Raw genomic sequence first — 14803 nt, 5'->3', positions numbered from 1 at the left:
GTGTAATGATGGGGAAGAGGGTCTCCCTGCAGTTTCCCCACAGTGCTCTTAATTAGGTCTCTATTCTCTTCAAAGTGATGTTGCTGACAATTCCGTACACAGGGGAAAAAAAACCAAGGACTGCAGGTTCCATTGGTTTTCTGTTTCCATTTTAAATCCATTTAAATGGCATTGTGTGTTTTTCCTAATGTGTTCCTCACGTTCCCAGCCGGAACGTGAATCTGAAAGTCTGATTTCTGGAACTGGACATGGGGCTCAGCACCTCTTGGGCGTCATCCGGAAGGGAGGCGGGTGTCCACGGCTCCCCTGCAGTTCCTCTGGTTCCCGGGCGAGGCAAGGGAGAGGCAGAGCTGCCCGGCGACCCCGTCCCCCGAGCTTTTGCTGCCACTCCGTGGAGAGCCTGCAGAATCAGAGGCCCCAGCAGCTAGACCAGCCAAAAGCAGAGACTTAAGAGCCGATGCGGAACGTCGTTGGTACTCATGCACGTGTCCCGGGCATGGCACATGCCCGTTAGTGTCGGGCCTCAGTCCTGTCTGTAAAATGAGGGGAACTGGCTGACTTCAGGGCTTCCCCCAGCTGGACCGTCCTGGTTCTCCGGTGCTAAAGGCCTCTGTAGGGAAGGTCGAGGAGACAGAGAGAGGGGCCCTTACCTCCTCCCCAGAGGCCGGGTGGAGCCGGGTGAGTGAGCTGCTCCCAAGGACGGTGGATACGTTAGCCCACGCGGATTTACACTCAGGATTGAGAGGGAAGTTTAGGGTGTCTCGGTCTGCAGGGGACCGGCTAGGACAGCGAGGAGGGAGGGGACCCGAGTCCAGGTGCCGCCCACGGCAGTGACCTCAGTGGTCCCAGCAGGCAGGCAGGTGTCCCCCCAGGTTCCTTCCGGGAAGTGCTCGGGATCGCAAGAGGTCTCTCAGCGTCCCCGTCCCTGCCCAGGTGCGGAGGGGAGATGGGCGTCCAGGGTGGCCCTCGGGGCTCTGGGCCTGGGCTTGCAGGGAGGCTGCTCCGTCCCCGGTTAGCTCTTCTGCAAGGACTTGTGTCTGTCTGAGCTCCCAGCTCTGCCAGCTCTTCCAGCCTAACTCTCCAGTCTTTAGGGATACAAGCTGGGACGGGCGGTCCCGGGACCCGTCTGCCTGCTGTGGAGCAGTCAGCCCCCTCAATCTGGTCTCTGGCCCGGTTCCTTGGCGGGCACGTCGCCCTGGGGCCCGCTTAGGCTCCTGTCAGAGGTCACTCGGGCTGTTGTTCAGAAGTGGCCTCCTTCTAGGAATAGCGGGAACCAGAGGATTTCACCTGCGGAGGCTGCTCTGTCCAGGCTCCCAGCTTTGCAAGGTGGCCCCCCTCCTGAGACCCGGCCTGGGCTCTCAGGGCCCTCCCAGCTGAGGGTGCTGTGCCTGGCGCCCAGCCTCCTCTGAGATGGACCTGCTCGGCTTCCCTTCCCTCCCCATCCACGAAGCCCAAGCGCTCGTGACAAGAGAGGGCCACTTTCGTGAACGGAACGTGCCAAGACTCTGCCTCGCGGCTCTGCCGTGGGGCTTTTTTAGATCCTGACAGTTCCCGAGGTCTTGGCACAGCCAGTCTGGATGGAGAACCAAAAATAACTCCGTGACTCAAGCAGGGCGGGCAGCCTCCATCCCCAGTGGAGAGCCGAGCCCACAGCCAGGAGTTGGCCGAGCAGGCCTCACGGGCCAGCTGGGCCCTTCTCTGCTGCCTCATCCGTGATTTTAAGGCTCCCTCCGAGAGGCTGGGGGAGGCTGGGCTCAGCCCCTCGGGCCAGGGTGCACTGGGGGAGACCTCAGCCCAGGGCAGGGCGGGGCTGGAGCTGGTGCAGACGCCCTCCTCCCGCCCCCCGGCCCCCCCGCAGACGGTCGCCCCTTCTCTGCAGCCACGTGTGGGCCGAACGCAGTGGGACCATCCGGGGCAGCCCCAAGCCTGGACTTGGCCACAGTCTCAGTGTGAATCCATGGCCGCTGGCCTCACTGGGCACTTATGCGTGCCGGGCATCCTTCTAGAAGCTCCCCACTGGTTAACTGCTTTAATTCCCACCACCGCCTCTGGGGTGGGTATCCTTCTGGCAGATAAGGAAGCCGCCCTCAGAAGAGGCGGCCCACCTTCCCCCCCCCCACCGCCCCCTCTGGCGGGTTACGTGGCAAAGCAGTGGGCTGACGAGGACTTTCTGGGAGATGGGTACTTATACCTCTCAGTTCCTGAGAGGTGAGTCATTTGTTCAGTCATTTGTTCGTTCATTCGTTCGTTTTGGACAGCTCCCCCAGGCTGAGCCTTGCGGGGGGGAGGGGCGTCCTGCCTGGGGTCGTGAGACCCGGACGCCCGGGGCCACTCCCAGGGGGTGTGCAGGCCCAGCCTGAGTCGGGGAGGCAGGGTGGGTGCCGTCCAGAAGGGAGCGGGCTCTGCAGAGGCGTCGGTGTGGGTCCAGCCACAGAAGACAGGAGGGCAGGAGCGGGGTGGGGGTCTGGCTGTCCCGATGAGGGTGGGCCTGAGCAAAGGAAGGGAGGCGAGTAGAGCTGGGCAGGCGGCCGAGCCGGGCCTCACCCGCCAGCGTCACCTTCTGAATGTGATGTAAAGGATGGATGTCTGTCTCCTTCGGGGGAGGTCGTCCCAGGCCGGGTGTGGCCGCTGAAGGCCGGGCAGGGCCTTGGCGTGAGCGGACGTCTCACTGGGAAGTGTGCCCGCGATGGAGCACCAGCAGGCATCCCACCCGGGGCCCCCGATCCGTGACACCCTTGGGGCCATGGTGCCTTGGGACTTCTCCTTCCGGGCGGCAGACAGGACCACTGTCCCTGACTCAGTGGTGGGGAGGCCCTGCACGGGACATTCACATGGGGCACTTTGCTGGCCTCTGGGCAGCAGGGAGATGGGCTGTCTCTGGTGTTCGATGGCCCCTGTTAGCATTTCCCACCCAGTTCGGAGGGTCTGCTGTCTCCCGGGGGCAGCCCAGAACCCCCCAGGGTCACAGAAACAAAGAGGGTGCTGGGGGGAGACCAGCCTAGTGTCCTGCTTCTCCCCTGCCCTCCCTCCTCCAGACGGAACCCTCAGGGAACCCCACCCCAAATTCTCAAAACCCTTGTGGGATGAGAACCTGGTCTGGGGCTCTCGTGGGCACGCACGCTCTCGCGAGATTTCCAAGGACCCACTTTTTTCTTACTTCTGGTTGCTGTAGATGTTGGCTGACCTGCACGTAATGTCCAGTCCCTTTGTCCTCTGTCTGTCCTCCTCCCTCAGATGGGGGGTGTGGACAGGGCCGGTCTTGAGGGGACAGTATTTCAGTGGGAAAAAGTGTGCAATTCCTCCTGAAAGGGGAACAGGCAAATATACACTGGGAAGGGATGGGCGAGTAAAAATAGTTGAGTTCCTTTTTCGAATCTGGGCCAGAGGCAGCAGCCTGGGGAGCGGCACCGCTGGGGCTTAGGAGCGGGGCAGCGTGACTTGATGGGAATTTGGCTGTAAAGCCGCCTTTCTTCTGCTTTGCAGTCAGCTCTTAATCCCGGTCCAAAGCCTCCGCGTTGCCCAGATACAAGGTCTCCTGACAACACAAAGAGACAGAGGCCCCAGGCACTGGGCTGGGGGTCCAGGGCGGCCACTTCTGCAGTCTTGTTCAATGATGCTGATGGATCTGCTTGCCCCACTTTAAGTTTGGGGAGAGAGTGGGAGGCACCCCAGACAGTGCAGAGGTGGCCATGGGCCCCTCCCCGAGGCCGGGCCACCTCACTTGGCGGGATGACCCCCGGCTAAACCACAGTCCCTGGGTTAAGTCACTGGCAATCTTCTGAAAACGCGCAGGTCTCCTTTAAACTTTGCAGACTGACCTCTACGTCTGCTAATACAGTGGCAGTTTAGCAGAGCAGGCAGAGCTGGGGAGTTGCACGCAGGCCTGGCCTGGAAGAAAGGCAGGGCGTCCCAGCCGGCACATGTCCCCGCAGGGCAGGGCCCACTGCCTACGTCGAGGGGCCAGTCGGCTTCTGAGGGTCAGGAACCTTTTGCCCGTCTGAGGCTGGCTGAGTTGACTTATTCCGGAAGGCTTCAGGGCTATGCACACAGGGTGGCATCCAGGTGGCAGGAGGGGGATTTCTGCTGGGCATGGTGGCTGCCCGGGGCTATCAGGGGCAGTGGGAAGGGCGCTGGGCTGTCGGGAATGCCCGAGTGTCGGTGTGGCCCCGAGTGCATCCCAGCCCGTCTCCCGCCTCCATCTGTGCGACGGGAGGGCTCCGTCACCCCCGTGCTCTCTGCTCCGTCAGTGACTTCAAATCCCAGCCCTCCGGCCCCTGGGCACCTCCTCCAGGCAGTAGGGAGCCTGCCGTCACCCTGCAGGGAAGCTCACAGGCCCTCCAGGGGGAAGGAGCGCCCTTCCTCCTGTGCTGGACCGCGGATGCACTTTCTCCTTAGGAGGTCCAGCGGCTGCCGCCCCTGCTTCCCAGAGGAGAAAACTGCGTCTGGGCGAGGCTGGCCACCCCATCGGGAGGTGCGGCCCTGGCACCCCTGGCCCGAGGCCCAGGGGACTGCACCTCCCTCTCCCCACCTGCCCTGGCCTCCGTTGCTCTCTGCTTGGGGGAGGGGGGTGGTGGCCTCTCTCGCCTTTGGGGCTGGGCCCAGGCACTCACTCCCCTGCGCCGTGTCCTCTCTTACAGCGTGCGGCAAGCTGACGGGCATAAGTGACCCCGTGACCATCAAGACCTCCGGCTCGAGGTTTGGGTCCTGGATGACGGACCCTCTGGCCCCAGAAGGTGATAACAGGGTAAGTGCTTCCTTCATTGGATCTGGGTCTGGGGCGGGGGGGGGGGGTGTGGACGAGTGAAACTTGGTGCCCCCGGGGTGGGGTTCCAGGGACTTAGGGGAGAGGTCCAGGTCCCTTGCCGAGGTCCCTGTACTAAGGCAGAGTCACAGGCCGCGAGGGAGGCGGGTCCGAGGACGCCTGCGACCCCCTCCCCTCGTGGCTCGGCCCCTGGGAGCGGAGGGGCTGCCTCCGGGCTGAAACCTTCCCGTGCTCACAGCACTGCCCCCGCTCCGCTGGGGAACAGCACGGTCAGGCCTTCTTGTTTTAATGACTTCTCATTTGCGTTTCATTTGCCATTCCTTTCATGGCTGATGGAAACTCATGTTCTTTTTTGATTTAGGAGAAAAGCCATGTTCTTTCTTTTCTAGACTCTCCCTCCCTGGGTAAAGACCTCATAAAAGGAGAGAGAGACGACCGAGCGGCGCGTCTGTCTTGATCGGGATGGGGTGGGGGCTGCGTTGCGTTGTCGTTGGAGTCCCTTCGGGGCGTGGGGAGCAGAGGGCTGGCTGGCTGGGAGGGTGGCACCTGGCCCACTGGGCCCGGGTAACATCCGTCCATCACCACAGCGTCCTTGGGGAGCGTTTCAGCGAAGGGAGGTTCCGAACGCCCAGGGTTCTGGCTCTCGGTTGGAGGAAAGGAGCTGTGGGCATCCCTGTCCCTTGGTGGTCCACCAGCCTGACCGCTGGCACCCGGAGAGAACCGTCACAACAGTCCAGGGCCTCTCTTACCCAGCCCCTTGCCTGCAGGACGTTTAGAAAATAAACACTTAAAAAAAAACTTCAACTCTTCCTCTGGGCGGATTGAGAAAGGAGCTTAGGAATTGGAGAACCTCTGAGCCTTGTCTGGAGGATTTTCAGTGGGGAGGGAGCTTGAGACTTCTGATGTCTGCTCCTCCCCCAGCCCCATTCCCACCCTTTGGACAGTGTGATCGCTTCTGTTTAGATCAGGGAGCAGCACATTCTCCTTCTGGGGAAGACGCCTGGGGGACCACGATGGGCTTTCCAGCGATCCGGGCGTCTGTCTTTTTATCCCACAACCTCCAGTGGGAGGAACCCCCGTCTCTCCCCTTCCTTACCCACCCCCCGGCAGGCCAGCAGCCTCTTCCCAGACCTCATCCCCGGGTCTGCAGGCAGAGAGTTCTGGAAGGAGGGGGCCAGCTAGAGGCTGCAAACCCGGGAAATGACCGGGTCCGGTATTTTGGGGGTGACGTTTCTTTGTGTTTTATTTTCTGAATGGTGACGGCTAGCTGGTCCTTGGAAGTTTTCTAAGAATTTAATTGGCCAGTTAATTACCAGTTAATTACCAATGAACCATTTGATTGGCCAGTTGTTACCCTGACTACTCTTCAGTTTCATCTGCATCCCCCTGGAAAACACCACTTTGGTTCTGAGTTTGGTTAGGAGTGTGCTCTTGCTGCAGATGTCAGTGATGATAACAGTAACGCAGACGTGAAAACAAGAGGGTGACACAGACCCTGAGCGCATGACGTTTATATTGAAATACAAGAGGAAGTATTGGTTTCTAGGACGCAGCGACACGTGTGCCCAGCCCTCAGCTGAGCGCACCTGTGCCTGTCCTGGTTTGGTCCCACGGCTGCCCTCCAGCCGGAGATCATAGTTGTCTCTGCTGTGTTGATGAGAAAACGCAGGGCCAGGAGGGTCACGTGACTTGCCCAAGGTCTCAGGAAAGGCTGGCCGGTGGGTTTATTAACCATTTATTTACCACGATGTTCCAGGTTGAGTCTCCCGAGTCACCCTCCTCTCCGTTGCCTTCTCCCCACCTCCTGCCTGCCCCCTGCCCGCCCCACCACACCCACCCCACTGACCCAGCAGCCCTCTTGGGATCCATCAGCTGGAACCAATGACCTTGGTGCTGCAGAGGACGAACCCCGGTCTAGAGGATTTCGCCCCACCTGACACCGCAGATGTGCCTCTGGGTCCCCACATTGGTGTCAGTTTCCTTTGTTGTAGTGAGCGCTCGTCAGATTTTCTTTTCTCAGAGATCACGTATGAGGGCTCCTGGAACCCCCCGTACCGTGAGGATGTAGGTTCATCTGCAAAGCCGTCGAGGCGGTGATGAATGCTTTGGGGAATTAGACATCTCTTTTCTGCTTGATGAGTTGATCACCGTCCAGGAAAGGGGGCCTTGGTGATGGACAGAGCGCAAGCAGGAAGGCGGAAGGGGGGCCTTTGTGGGAGCTGACCGCGTGGGGAGGGAGGGAGGGGACCAGCTCGCTGGCAGGGGACCCTGGGGGCCTGCTCCAAAGCTGTGGGCAGTCGGCAGTCCTGCCCCATGCCGTGAGATCAGCACAGCCACCAGCTCACAGCCTGCTAAGTGACACGTCCCCAGGTCCTGCCATTGATCTAGAAGGGAGCTGGTTTCTTTTGTTTTGATCTTTTCCATTCTCCGTCCAGTTTTGATCACACACAGGAGACCAATAACTCGCTCTCCCCCCAAAAAAAAATCAGTGTCAGCTTCAGTGCAGGAGGCCACAGAGGGCGAGGAAAGAGGGGTGTGGCCAACAGCCAGGGTGGGGAATTGCCTTGGAACCCCTGTCCGGGAGCCCTCCAAGGGGCTTTCGGGTCCCCCTGCCTTTGTGCTGAGCTGTTAGAACCAGGTTAGCTCGTTCGTTAAGCACCACCTGTGTGTAGGCACTGGCTGGGCTCAGGTGGTCCTCCACCCTGTCCAGAAGCTTCTGATGGTACCAGAGTTCCAGAAGCCATGCTCTCGTCACCCCAGGCTGTGTCCCTCCCCCGGGAGGCCAAGACGCTGAGGCGCGTACCTCTGACTGTGGACCGTCTAAGGTCCGGCATCCACCATCCCTCTTAACAGCCGTGCTTCCACCGTAGAAGTCCCAGGCCCGCTCACATCAGACAGTGGTAAGGGGACCAGCCAGCCTCTGGCCCCCAGGAAGTTCATGTTCAGAGGGGTGGTCTCATCACTGGAACACCTGTCATTTCCCAACCAGCAGTGAGCTCAGTTTAGTGTTTAAAAGTCCTTCCCTGTCATCTAAACAGTGTCACAGCCATCCAGGTATTTTATTCCTACAGAATCCGTCTTCCTGAAGGTCGTATTATCCGAACTGCACGGTCACACTGTTTCGTGTGGTCGGGGACGGTCTTGGGGCTGCTGACCTCGCCCCCCTTTCAAGCCTCACTCCCCAGTGAAGCCTCCCACCTCCCTACTCACCTGTCCAGCTCAGGGCTCCCTTTAGAGCATCTTTCCCACCCGAGCCGGCTCCTTGAGGTCAGGTCCTGCCAGGAGGACACGTGACAGATGCCTGCCCCGCCAAAGGGAGGAGAGGACATGGTCACGTTACTAAGCGAGGCCCTTTGGGCGGCTTCCCTCCCCCGCTCCGCCCCTCCCGGGTACATCCCTGCATCACGTAAGATGGGGCCAGACTCGACAGCATCGCCCTGCCCTGCCCTGCCCCGAGATGGCCTTCTTCTCTAAAAAGCACATGAAAATAATAGGGACAATTAGGAAAACCCCACGTTCTCCGTAAACTCCACCGTGTGGAACCGAAATGCAGTCAGGATGTGGGAATACCCAGGTTTTCTTACAGGGGAGCTGGTGTTGGGCGTTTTGATTCCAGTGAGCTGGCAGGCCACATCCACTCAAGGCGTGGCATTTACGAAGAAAGAGTCTGAAGGTGGCTTTGTTTTATCTCTTCTGGCAAAGGGACCCTCGTGGGTGGGGGAGCTTGCGCACTGGCCTCAGACCTGCTGCGGGGACTCTTCTCGCCACTCGCCCCGGGGGGCCTTCCTTCTGCTGACAGAAGCACCCGCAGCGGGGGCTCTGAGCCCTGATGCCCCAAGGGCCCCTTTCTCCCTTGGGCTTCCCTGGCTTCTGTTCCCCGGTGTGTTCTCAGCTCTCCCCCCTCCTCAGCCTGGGGCCCCACGGTCCTTCCCGCAGGACAACGGCCACAGGGAGCTGCAGCCCGCATGGAGCGTGGCCCTGAGGTCACCAGCGCCCGGAGGGCAGGGAACAAGTTCCCATCACTTGGAGAACAGGAGGCACGTGGCCACCTGGGCCACCCGAGGCATCCTGCCGGGCGGTGGTGGGTGAAGCGGGCATTGTGGTCAAGCCCAGGAGCGAGCGAGTGGAAGGTCGCCGTCCCCTTCTGTCTGTGCCCGTGAACAGAACCTGCTTTATGGGGTCGGTTGGGCATTTCAGAGGACAGCCTCGGGAGTCTGGGAGGAAGTGGCCCAGCGAAGACAGGCAGTGGGTGTGTCCTGTGCGAGATGCAGTCTGCTTTCTGGTGAACAGACCATGTGGCCCTGGGTGAGACCCTCACCCCTGGGCCTCTCTGAATTGAGGACTTGGAGCAGGTGGTCTCAGGGACCCTGCCGAACGTTAGAATCCCCTGGAAGCTTTAACCAGCTGATGCCCGGCTCTACCCCCAAGGTCTGTGCCATTGTTCTGGGGTGTGAAAGCTCCCAGGAGACCCAGCCAGGTTGAGGACCCTGGTCCCAGGCCCCCGCGGTTCAGATGCAGCGGTTCTGGGCGGCATCCTGGAGGGGACGGGATTCCATCTGAGCCTTGGAACGTGGAGCAGGCAGGGCAGGACAAGGCATTTGAGGTGAGATCAGAGTGAACTCGTAGGGGTGGGAGGCACTGCCAGAGGTGGGCCCTCATCGCGGGCCCTGGGGGTCCCATGATGCACTCCTCTTCTGCACAGAGGGGCTCCCTGGTGGCCTAGACCCTCCAGGCCGAGAGCTGGTTGTTACACGTTTAGCACCTGTGCTGATTTTCTCTCCCACCCTAAATTGCCTTTTCCGAGTGTTGCCCACTGTGACCGATTTGCCAGTTTATCGGAGGAAAAGGCAGTTTAAAAATCCTTAGAAATTGGATGCTGACTTCACGCAGCTCTGCCCACAGGAAGGAGGTGTTGATCCCTGGGGGTCCAGGGATGCGTCAACCCAACCGGGTTCCCACCATCAAAGACCCACTCGTGGCGGAGGCAGGGCGAGCTGAGATGGGGGCGGTCAGGAGAGGGTGCAGAGGGGGGCTGTCACTTGAGCTAAGTCTTGAGAGAAGCAGTGAGCTCCCTGTCTGGGAGGTAACCAAGAGGAGGCGAGATGTCAGGGCGTCCGCACGTCACCCTGCGGACCTCTGACACCTTCCGCCCAGCCCTGCACTTGCCCCGTTCTAATACGTGGCCCGCATCGCCGAGGGCTGCTCTGACGGAGGCTAAGGATAATGGGAAGCCTCAGATGAGACCCAGCCTTTAAAAAAATGTTGTTGAAAACAAAAAGCACATCTGCCTCTAAGCATCTGAATGGATGTCTCAGGAACAAGGTTACAGGTTTGGGTTTTTTTTTTTTTAAATTTTTAACGCATGCGCAATACCGTGTCTGAAAACTCCCACATCCTTAATCCCTCCTGCAGCCGGCAGAGCCCTCGACGGATAAAGCAGCTGCCTTCTTGCCAGACAGATGCACTGGGAACGGCATTAGCCCGGCAGATTTTCCTCTGACTAACTGCATTGCTTTCTAATTTGCTCCCATGTTGGTTGAAAATGACTAAAGCGTTTTGTGCAAAGTCTAGACAGCTTTCGAGTCAACTGGCATTTAAGCAGTCATTGGAAAGCTCTTCTTCTTGTGACCCCAAACTTGGGCCTCTACTGGGTTTGTTATCTTGGTTGATTTGAGCAGTCAGAGCCTTCTGGAAGCCCGGATTCCTCAGGGAGAGGCGCTTTCCCAGGACCGGGCGTGATAGAGTGATTACGCTCGGAGCTTCCCAAGTGCCAAATTAGTGACGTCCCCCCGCCGGACTGGTGGTTCAGTCCGGCCTGCTGTGAGGGCCTGGACGAAAGGAGAGGCCTGACGCACGCGCCCCCTGGGATATCGGGCATTGCCCTTCCTGGCGACCTTAATAACGGCCATCCCTGCAGACTGCCCGGTGTTGTGGGCACTTGTCCTCCTGCGGGCCCCGGCGGCTGTGCCCTCTGCCACAGCGTCCTGCTGGAGGGCGGTGCCCCATGCTGCTGGAGGGCCAGCCTTCCCAGATGACCCACACCCGCTTGGCGGGAACAGCAGAGGGTGGCGGTCAGCCACGCCCACGGCGCGGCTGCGGGGTCCCAGGCTGTCGGTCCCCACACCCCTGTGCGTGGTGTCCTTTCTCCAGGCTGGACGCTTCCTCCCCTGGTGGGGAGACAGCCCTGGCCCCTCGTGAAGGGCACCCCGTGGGTTTGGAGGAAGGACGTGACCCTATTTAGTCTGTTCTCTCCCAGTCCTTCCGGCTCCTTCTCTGGGTGCTGAATCACTAAACGCCAAGTCCAGGAGGGGATGCCTACGCGGGAGGGGTCCCCCCCGCTTCAGCACCACTGACAGGTCCGCTGTGTCCGCAGGTCTGGTACATGGATGGCTACCACAACAACCGCTTTGTCCGCGAGTACAGATCGATGCTGGCCTTCATGACCACGGACAATTTCACGTCCCACCGCCTCCCGCACCCCTGGTCCGGCACGGGGCAGGTGGTCTACAACGGCTCCATCTACTTCAACAAGTTCCAGAGTCACATCGTCATCAGGTTCGACCTAAAGACAGAGACGATCCTCAAGACGCGCAGCCTGGACTATGCCGGCTATAACAACATGTACCACTACGCGTGGGGCGGCCACTCGGACATCGACCTCATGGTGGACGAGAACGGGCTGTGGGCTGTCTACGCCACCAACCAGAACGCCGGCAACATCGTCGTCAGCAAGCTGGACCCCGTGTCCCTGCAGGTGCTGCAGACCTGGAACACCAGCTACCCCAAGCGCAGCGCCGGCGAGGCCTTCATCATCTGCGGGACCCTCTACGTCACCAACGGCTACTCGGGGGGCACCAAGGTCCACTACGCCTACCAAACCAACGCCTCTACCTACGAGTACATCGACATCCCCTTCCAGAACAAGTACTCGCACATCTCCATGCTGGATTACAACCCCAAGGACCGCGCCCTGTACGCCTGGAACAACGGCCACCAGATCCTCTACAACGTCACCCTCTTCCACGTCATCCGGTCTGATGAGCTGTAGGTCCCCTCGGCCTGGAAGCCGAGGGTCCGCGTCCTCCACCCACCTGGAAATTCCTGTGGGACGGCTGCCAAGTGAATATCGGTGAGACGAACAAGGCTGATTTGGAAAAAGCAGCAGCAGCGTGGACTCCGGCATCACGGGGTGGCGTTGCCCCCCGCGTTTCTCCAGCTCCAGCCAGAGGGCGGCCAGTGTGGGAAGAAGCCCCCGTACACACGGCTGGAACTGCAGCCCAGGGCTCCCTGGTTCCCCCGCCCTGGTCCCCTTTCTGGTCAATATACTCAAGAAGTAAGGCACTGACTGTTGGCCAGTTCTTACTGAGAACAACCCACTGTTAGGATCGCATGGACTCGTCCGTAGATCATGGTCAGCTCGATGGACCTGAGTGTCGTGTCTCATTGAAGCCCCCCTCCCCCGGGCCTGGCTCGGCAGCCGAGGGGGCCACGTAGGCTAGTGTAACTCGCATCTCATCGCCGCTGCCGTCCTTGACCACGTGTTGTGTCTTAGATGCTCTGTGCTGAGACTCCAAGTAGCCCGTGGACCCGAGTTAGTCCCCAAGAGCGGCGGCCGGCGTGTGTGGCGTGGACAGGCGCAGTGCCGCACCGTTTGAATCCGCGTACCCCGTAGATACATCGTGCAATGTCCGTCTGTTGTTTCCTCGAGGTGGTGACTTGTCTGTTTAGTTGATGCCGTGAATGTCGTATATGCAATGCCGTAGTTTGGATTAGTAAGTGGATGGTTTTTGTTTCTGAAGAGAAATAAAACAAAAAACACATCAGTGTTCGCCCTTATAGAGAGATGACCAAGTTCACGTTGCTAATCATGAAAGGAAATAGCCTCTTCTTGTTAAATTATCTAAATAGTGTAACCACAGATGAGAAGGGCTCATCTAGGGAAACTTCGGTTTCCAACGGGAAAGAAATGCTCTTGAGGGCAACAGTGTGCGGAAAGTACATTTTTTAAGTAAAAAAGAGGGAAACTTTGTACTATCCGGTTATCTAAGGAACAATAAAAATATTAGGAGATGTTTTTGCTTCGTTTGTCATTTCAGAAGGTTTTAAAAATGACCGAGACTTCCAGAGCCTTGCAGACGTATTCCAGAGCGAGTGCCCCTCTCAGAAGAGGACAGGGCACGGGCTGGACACAAGCCCCATTGGGTCCCTAGGCACTCATCCCCCGCAAGGGTCGGAGCCCGAGAATCAGCTTGGAGGTCCCTACTCCTTGGGTGAATCTGAATCCGAGGGCTACACCACTGGGAGTCCCACCCTACCCCACCCCGCCAGGCTCCTCCAAGATACAGCTGGAAGGAGCCTGGGACAAGCACCCGCTTCCGACGTGGCAGGGGGCATCCGCAGAGACCCTGCCGAAAAGTGGGCAAAGGTAAACCCCGGCCCTCTCTGGCCAGTCCGCTCACTGGGAGCACTGGGGATCCAGGAGGTGAGTGGCCAGCCCTGTCTGGAGTCTGGGTCCCTGAGCCTTGGAGACAGAGAACCTCATGCATCGGGGGAGCCCAGGCCACCACGGCCAGACCCGCAGATACCAAGCCAGGCTCCGTCTCTAAGTGGGCCCTGAGGTCTCTGCAGGACAGAGCCGTTCTGGAGCGCCCTGGGGGTTCACATGGCCAGAGAAGGCACAGGTCAAAGTAACTCTCCTTTCACAGGACAGTTCAGGACCGGCCCTGGCGCTAGATGCCAAGGCAGGGTGTGGCATGTGGTGACCGTCCACTCCCTCCCCTGCCCTTCCCCCTGCTCCGGGGCGGCTGGCCTCCTTGGCAGGGGGGACAGCAGGGCTGTGATGTGGGCCTGGGGAGAAGCCAGCAGCCCCCGTGAGCTCAGCCCAGCTGGCACCGCACCCAAACCAGAGAGCAGAGGGGCTGATGTGTTTCCAAAACAGCCTTCTTCAGTTGCCATCACTTGTCCTGGAAAGAACCTGGCGGGTCCCCAGGCAGGGGTGTAGGTGGCACTTAGAGGGGGTGCAGCTGGCGTTCATGGCGCTGGTACTCTCGGAGTCAGTCTGAGAACATCTAAGAACATCTGACTCTGTCCCCGGGGCCCCTCGGAGGCTGGAGCCACTGAGACAGCAAGCTGGTCCGGCAAGGAGGCAGCGGGGGCATGGGGACCGTGTCTGCTAGTCACAGTGGGTGCCCTTGGGGTCCGGCCAACTGCTGGGAAGATATGGGATGAGAAGTAGGGTGGAGGCCCCGCTTGTCCTCTCCAACCCCTCCGGTGGAGTAACACACGGAAGCAGAAAAGAAAGACCACTGGCCAGGGCTTGCCCACTGTTGGGAGCCCTGGATCGCAGTCAGCTCGCCCATGAGAAATTGGGTGGGCCCTGGACCACTGGGTGGGGAGGGAGGGAGATGCCAGAGGACCCTGGAAAAATGCTGGGGGTGTGGGCCAGCAGGGCAGCCTGGGGGGAGGGGCGGTGGCCTTGCATAGTCAAGGGCCACTCCTGGGACCCTTCCCCACCCCCCTCCCCCGCACCGGGGGCCACGTCTCTACTGCACGCTGGGGGCCACCTAGACACTGCACTGCGAGGAGACAGTGCCGCCTCGGGCCTGGCCCAGGCCACCTCTGACCCCAGCGCCCCTCAGCCTCTCCCCTCTGCCCACACGCTGCAGTGGGGCTCACCGAGCAGGTCTCCACCTCCGGGCACAAGGCGCTCCAGAGCCCCTTGGCCCCTTCACCTGTGCTCTCCCCACGTCCTTCCTCCCCTCCCAGCTCAGAGCTCCCGCCTTCTGTAAGCTCCCCGTTCCCTATCTCCAAGGAGGAATCACTGCTTCTTTCCTGTTCCTTTAAATCCTGCCTCCATCACCCATGCTCTGGACTGCCCCATCTTCCCAGCATCCGTGATTCTCTTAGACCCAACACATTCTTTAAGATTTGGGTTTTTTTTTTTAATTCACCAAGCCCAAGACAAAAATAATCCAAAAAAATCATTTCTTGCTTTCTTGTTGCTGCTGGGTTTCCTTCGCCAGATACCCTGAACTGTGACGA

At 59.7% G+C, this 14803-nt stretch overlaps 1 protein-coding gene across 2 annotated transcripts in view; it reads left to right on the top strand.

The window, feature by feature from the left end:
- Nucleotides 1-12830, top strand: part of OLFM1 (olfactomedin 1) — a 36032-nt gene extending 23202 nt beyond the window's left edge. For both annotated transcript variants that reach the window (XM_033858979.2, XM_033858978.2), the window contains exons 5-6: nt 4638-4744; nt 11136-12830. In XM_033858979.2, the coding sequence (XP_033714870.1) occupies nt 4638-4744; nt 11136-11810 (782 nt within the window). In that variant the 3' untranslated portion in view covers nt 11811-12830. The remainder of the gene's footprint in view (nt 1-4637; nt 4745-11135) is intronic.
- The last annotated feature ends 1973 nt before the right edge of the window (nt 12831-14803 follow it).

This window comes from Tursiops truncatus, chromosome 6 (genome assembly GCF_011762595.2).
Source record: "Tursiops truncatus isolate mTurTru1 chromosome 6, mTurTru1.mat.Y, whole genome shotgun sequence".
Classification (NCBI taxonomy): Eukaryota; Metazoa; Chordata; class Mammalia; order Artiodactyla; family Delphinidae; genus Tursiops; species Tursiops truncatus.
This window is presented reverse-complemented; position numbering and strand designations above follow the sequence as displayed.